We start from the raw sequence: 7,298 nt of genomic DNA, 5'->3' as shown, positions 1-7,298 counted from the left end.
CCCCCCCCCCCCCCCCTCTCTCTCTCTTCCCCTGTTTGATGGGTATGTGTAGAGGAATATGGTGGATTGCAGATGTTTTTTCTCGTCTTTAATGGCAGAATCTCAGGCTTTGATTTCTGAACTTGTTTGTTTGCGGATTTGCAGGATTTTGACCACAGATATGGGAGCGGATGGCAATGTGTGGTGGGTTCAAATTTTGGTTGTTTCTTCACCCACTCCAAGGGGTCTTTCATCTACTTCAAACTGGGGACTCTCAACTTTCTCATCTTCAAGGGGGTGACATCCTCGCCCCAGTGATTTGAGTTGTGTTTTCTCTATATATGAATCTCTAGAGAGCTTGGGAAGCTGGAAAGAGAGAGAGTAAAGGAAGGTGTTTTCCTTTTCTATGGCTAGGTCAATTCGATTGGAAGGGAAAGATCGAACCAATGTAAGGGAGATGATAGGAAGTGTCCAAATTACATTATGGGATTGTTTGAAGGTTTATGTTCAAAATGCTTTTGATGCTTTTGTGGGTATACTCTGTAAATATTGAAATCCCGGGGAGACACTTCTTAATCCTATTCGAATAACTTTCATTGTCCCTTTTCTAAATTTCTATTTTCTGCCAAGAAATGCTAACTGTTGGATAAAGAAATCAATTACTGGCAACGACCTCCTTGTTGACTCGAATGGTCAGAAATTATCCAAGATTTGTCAAAATGGAGTCATATTTACAAACTGAGATCCCTAACAAACCTACACATTCTGATAAATAAGGGGACAGCTGAATGAGAAATGGAAATAGATTTTGTCCACCAAAGAAATCTTGACAACAATCTTTGAGGGAAACAAGAGAGACCATATAAAACAACAATAGTTTTAACATTCTAGCTCAAATGTATCAAAGACTACGGGGAGATGTCTAGAAGTAGGGAAAAATTAAATCACAGGAGTAATCAGAGGCTCGTTCCTGAAATGTGCCTCCAAGTTTCCAATCACGAGGTCCGCCATTGCAATGGTGGTCTCAATGGTATCCGTTCCCACATGAGGCAGAAGAACTGCATTCTCAAGCTCAAGCAATTGTTCAGGTACATGGGGCTCGTTTTCAAATACATCTAGTCCTACCCCTCCTAAACGACCTTCGAGTAGCGCGGATACGAGCTCAGATTCATTGACGTGAGCACCTCGCCCAACATTGATAAGAATGCCATTTGGCCCCAATGCATCAATTACTTCTCGATTGATAATGTGCTTAGTTTCTTGGGTCAGATTGCATGCCACAAACAGAAACTGGGAATTTGCAGCCAAGTCTACGACGCTTGGAAAGTATTTGTAACCACTGTGATGCTTTTCATTCCTACTGCAATAACTTATGAAGCAACCAAATGCTTCAGCTCTCTTGGCAATGGCAGAACCAATCCTTCCCAATCCAACAATTCCAACTGATTTACCATTGAACTGAAACAGACAACTACTAAATCAATCAACCAAATCAAGTAACATGAATTCGCAAGAGTTAATGGTTAGGGAAAATTCTATCATCATCAAGACTTGATTATACTTCTTGTTCCAGGAGTTAAAGAGCGGGATAAGATTAGGAAAAACCATGTGATGTCGGACAACAGTGAAGAGCAATCTTTGGTGTTGAATAAGATTGAATGAATGGAAATGATTACGTCTTTCAATTTCCACCAAAATATCTGGAATCTAACAAAAATGTTCCGCAATCTAATATTTCAAGTTCGAAGGCTTCTCTCCTCTACAATCCAGCTTAATCGAAACAAGCAAATATCACTAAGTAATCACTTTGAGCAAAATTAGAGAAGAAATAACGCAACATACACCAAGTAATGCAACGATTAAAACAAACTCACAACCATCTCTACTCTATCGCAATTCACAATAAAAAGAAGCATACCTTCGTTCCCAATCCCAAACCGCCTTTCGTCCACGATCCACTCTTGACGAACCGGTCAGACTCACAAATCCTCCTCGAAACCGCAATGGCCAGTCCAATTGCGGCATCCGCAACATCGTCGGTCAACACATCGGGTGTATTAGTAACCCTAATTCCCTTCTCCCGGCACTTCGGCAAATCAATTTTGTCTAGTCCCACACTGAAGCTCGCTACGATTTCCAACGCCGGAAAAGTGTCGATTAAATTGGCGTCGGCGCCGATCTTGGTACAGCCGACTACTGCTCTGATCGATTTCGCGTTTTGTTGAAGGTAATCGGAGTTGAGAGGATGAATCCAGAGCTTGAAGAGATTGAAGCGTTGTTCAAGCTGTTTTTCGAGGTAACTGAACATTGGAGTGGTCATTGCAACTCCTATCTTCTCCATTTTCAGGGCAGCAAAAAGTTCCAGCGCACTGCAACAATTCACGGAGCAATTTTGAAATTTAGTTGTGTATTTTTTAAGAGTAATTTTTTTTAATATATATATATATATTTTTTAATAAACCTGTCTTTGGTATTTAAATTCACTATGATTTATTTGGTCTACTCAAACAAACAAACATCAGTCATTCAATTCAGATGCTGTACATGGTGACGTTTATTGACGACTATTCGAGATATATTATAGCAATATAAAAACGTTATAAAAAGTCTTGAACTTGTAATAAGATGGGCTGTAACGACGTACGACGCTATCATATCCATTATTTTTTATAGTGAAACTTCGTAACTCCATGTAACTCATCGCTCCAGACACAAACTTCTTAAACTCAGACTCTAAGTCACGGGAGTAAGTAGAGGCTCATTCCTGAAATGTGCCTCCAAGTTTCGAATCACAAGGTCGGCCATTGCAGTGCTGGTCTCGTTGGTATCGGATGCGACGTGAGGCAATAGGACTACATTTTGAAGCTCAAGCAACTGTTTAGGTACATGGGGCTCCTTTTCATATACATCTAGTCCTGCCCCAGCCAAACGACCATCAAGCAGCGCGGAGACGAGCTCAGATTCATCGACGTGAGCGCCTCGTCCAACGTTGATAAGAAAGCCACTTGGCCCCAATGCATCGATTACTTCTCGATTGATAATGTGGTTAGTTTGTTTGGTGAGATTGCATGCCACGAACAGAAACTGGGAGTTTGCAGCCAAGTCTAGGACGGTGGGGAAGTATTTGTAAACACTGTCATGCTTATCATTCCTACTGGAATAACTGATGGAGCACCCAAACGCTTCGGCTCTCTTGGCAATGGCTGAACCAATCCTTCCCAACCCAAGAATTCCTACTGATTTTTTACTGAACTGAAATACACAACAACTGCCGAATCAATTAAAATTATATGATGTCAGGTTTTAAAACTGGTGTTTGTTTAAAAGTTTTAGGATGTAATGTCTCTACAAAGGTGAGAAATTTTTTAAACCAAAACAATTCTCGTACCTAACCATTTATTTTTTAGATTGAGATCAATTATTAATATTTATTTAAATTCTTGTTTTTAATAAAAAATAAAAAGTTAGTTTTAAAGTATTTATTTATTTATTTTTAAACATTTAGTTAAGTTTTACATTTGATTTGATTATATATTTTTTATAGTTAAAAATTTATTTTTTAAAATTATGGAAGAATAAATAATTATAAAATGGATGTATAAAGAACTGTACGGCAAGAAAAAAAATGTATTTTTTTAAAAAAATTAACAATAAATTTGTATGATTCGACTTAATATTAATAAAAATAAATAATTGAGTATGAAATACCTATTTTACCGAACATCATAAATTAATAAAAATATCTCTAAACTTTATATTTTGCTTCAAAATACTTTAAACTTTTAAAAGTTTCAATAAAATATGTTAATTTTGGATGGAAATGGTTAATAATTTATTTCAAAAATACCCGTAAATTTTTAATAATGTTTGAAAAATACTCTTGAATGTTAAAAAGTTCAAAATATCATTACTCTCAGTACTATGTTTAAAAAATATCATTATCGTTAAAGTTACTATTAGTATATATTTAAATAAGTTAGAAAATACTATTATCGTTAGTACTATATTTAAAGAATATTCATGAAATTTTTAAAACAGGATTAGCTCTCTTTATTTTTATATATATATAAAAAATGTTTAAAATTTTTTTTATCATCAATATATGAATATATGAACGAAAACGGTTTACGGACATCTCAAAGATTATTTCCAAATTTTTTAATATTACTTTTGAAATTTTTTTAATATTTTTTAAACCTAATAGTAACGATAAATATATTTTTAAAGCGTTTTTTAAGAAAAATTAAACGTATTAATGAATTTAAATTTAAAAATACTTTTCGTAACTAAAAAACGTTGAAGTGTATTATAAAAAAGAAAGTATTTATTTTTGAACTTTTTATACCGTTTAGGATATTTGTGTAATTTATCGTATTCCCAGCCATCAAATAATCAGCGCAATCTCTCCTCTGTATTTATCCACAAACAAATGCAGAGCGTACCTTCGTTCCCAATCCAAAATCGCCTTTGGTCCACGATCCACTCCGGACGAACCGATCGCACTCACAAATCCTCCTCGAAACCGCAATGGCCAGACCAATTGCGGCATCGGCGACATCATCGGTCAACACATCGGGCGTATTGGTAACCCTAATCCCCTTCTCCACACATTTCGCCAAATCAATTTTGTCGATTCCCACACTGAAGCTCGCTACGACTTCCAAAGCCGGCAAAGCGTCGATCAAATTAGCGTCGGCGCCGGAACTGGAACTGACGACTACTGCTCTGATCGATTGCGCGTTTTGCTGAAGGTAATCGGAGTTGAGAGGATGAATCCAGAGCTTGAAGAGATTGAAGCGTTGTTCAAGCTGTTTTTCGAGGTAACTCACCATTGGATCGGTCATTGCAACTCCTATCTTCTCCATTTTTAGGGCACCAAAAAAGCTTCGGCGGATTGCAGTAATTTTCTGAAATATGAGAGCTCTTTGGGGATTTTGCTTTGTGGTTTTGTTTAAGAGTAAAGTTCGTTCGTTTTATATTATTATTTTTTTAGATTCTTTTTTCTATTTATTAATGAACTTATTTGTATGAAAATTGTTTCCAAAATGGAATTTTATAACAAAAGTTACAGTTGGAAGATATAATGTCAAAATCAACCCTTTTTTTTTTAACTTTATAAATTAATTTGGAATAATTTAAAATTAATTTTGGAATAACTTTAGAAATTAAATTCGAATTAGGTACGCATTTTTAAAGCTTAAAAAAGCATTAAAGAGTACGTACACTTACTTTTTTTTTTTTTTTAGTTTCCAGTTTGTAATTATAAAATACATTAGTAGTAATTATTTTTTAATTACTCTATTAAAATATAAATAAATAAATAATTTATAAAAAAATATGTAGAAGGTAGGATTTGAAGAGCTCAACTAAATCAACTAAATCTATGTTATATTCTTTTTAATTCAAAAAATAATGTTTTAAAAGTATTCTAGTACGAGCATAAGTAACATGGAATGAAATGAAAATTACATAAAGTCGTTTCTTAAAAAGTTGTCTAAAAGTTAGATTGTTACAAAATAGTTTTTAAAAAACGTTTGGAGATCACTTTAAGAAACCAATGTTATAGGCTAGCAAGCAAACAAGCAACAATCACGACTTTAATAATATATAACCTAAGTAAAAAGAAGATAACAGACGAATATGTCTTTGAATTCAATCGAGGCGTGAGAAAAACTCAAATTGGCGAAGCATATGGTCCATGGGTTCCCTTTATTGGAACCATGGTTCTATTTATTTTTGTTTTGAATTGGTCAGGGGCTCGGAAAATCATATAGTTACCTCATGGAGAGTTAGCCACACATACAAATGATATAAATACTAGTGTTGCTTTAGCTTTACTCACATTAGAAGTATATTTCTATGCGGGTCCTAGCAAAAAGGGATCGAGTTACTTTGGTATATACATTCAACTAACTTCAATCCTTTAGCATGATAACGACATCTTCCCCCACTCAATTGGTTCATGTCCCTTTCAACCACTCTTCACGCTCTCAACAATGTAGAACGAGGCTAACCTCAAATCTTTTGATCGACTCATTGCATCTTCTCTGCTAAAGTCTCTTCTACTTATTTCTTAGCGGAATTCTTCATCGTGGTAGGAGGTTGTGTCACCTCTTTGAGCTCGATGTCTTCCTAATCGGAATAGTAACGTTTATGGTTACTAACGTGAACAATAATGCTAATCCTCATTCATGTGTAACAATTCGCTTTTCAATGCATCAAATTACGGTAGACATTAAGGATAAAATAAAGGTAAAAAAAAAATTGCTTTTAAAAAATGAAGCCGTTAAATACATTAAAACAAAACAAGTTATATATACCTTTGTGCACACAACTTTAAACACAAAGTTCATTTAAAACGAACAGGGTTTTCAAAAGCCATATACAAATAAAACGAGACACAAGTCAACAGGTCCCCTCCACCGTCACACGACCCAACACATTCATACCATGGCCAACTCTCTACTAAAAAATGAAGTGTAGCAAATGTGCGTATTAAAAATACTTCATAAACAACCTACTAATAGACTCTCATCGTACTTATTCCTTGTGACATCTACTTAGGCTATGTGCTCAACTATATATTTCTTCGGTAGTGGCTCTAGCTAGCCTTCTCAAGCTCATAAATACCAAAACCTTATATATACCTCCTCTAAGGAGTACTCTAACTCCCTAGGCTTCATAACTTAAAAGGGTTTTCGGTACTCTTAGATCTATGTTTTATGCTTGCCTAGATCCCTGGTCAACCTTGTGTTAATCACCTCGAGTCATTGTGGCCCATAGAAAAAGACATAGGGTAAATCTCATAACTATAGAGTGGCCCTTTGTTCTTGAAACAGTAACCGTATTTTACACGTATTTGTTTACTGGGTTCTAACAGAAAGATCCTCCCTAGTGGTGCAAGGCAACAACTGCTTACTTCTAAGATCAATAAACTACTTGTCGTATTGCCTTTTTAATTCGAAAAATAGTAAACTGCTTGTTCGTATACCCTCCTCGGGTTAGAACAGTAAACTACCTGTCGCATCACCTTTTTCAGGTGGAAACAGTAAACTGCCTATTCACATCCTTTCTTAGGTAGAACAACGTGACCCCACAAATGCACAAATGGATAATTCAATAGTATACCCTCTACAACTCCTAGAGCTCCATGCGGATGACAACAGAACTCGGTATATCAAGAAAGCCCTAACCCCTTTTAGATAGTTCACGAATAGGGATCATGCCCTAAACATCCTTACAAGACAACGGGTTAACTTTTTTTTTTTTTTTTTTTTTTTTTTTTTTTTTTTTTTTTTTTTTTTTTTTTTTTTTTTTTT

At 35.3% G+C, this 7,298-nt stretch overlaps 1 protein-coding gene and 1 pseudogene across 2 annotated transcripts in view; one reads left to right on the top strand and one right to left on the bottom strand.

Moving 5' to 3' along the window:
• LOC111464299 (dynein light chain LC6, flagellar outer arm-like) overlaps window positions 1-581 on the top strand; it is a 2,098-nt gene extending 1,517 nt beyond the window's left edge. Inside the window, exons 2-3 of one of the 2 annotated variants that reach the window (XM_023108445.1) lie at window positions 145-276; window positions 319-581. In XM_023108445.1, the coding sequence (XP_022964213.1) occupies window positions 145-276; window positions 319-324 (138 nt within the window). In that variant the 3' untranslated portion in view covers window positions 325-581. Of the gene's footprint in view, window positions 1-144 lie in introns of both variants that reach the window. The other variant, XM_023108444.1, reaches the window with a different exon arrangement.
• Window positions 582-822: 241 nt separating this feature from the next.
• The window catches only part of LOC111464221, a 7,792-nt pseudogene continuing 1,316 nt past the window's right edge, over window positions 823-7,298 (bottom strand).

Source organism: Cucurbita moschata, unplaced genomic scaffold (assembly GCF_002738365.1).
Source record: "Cucurbita moschata cultivar Rifu unplaced genomic scaffold, Cmos_1.0 Cmo_Scf00030, whole genome shotgun sequence".
Lineage (NCBI taxonomy): Eukaryota > Viridiplantae > Streptophyta > Magnoliopsida > Cucurbitales > Cucurbitaceae > Cucurbita > Cucurbita moschata.
Note: the sequence above shows the minus strand (reverse complement) of the source record. Positions and strands in the feature narration are given on the sequence as shown.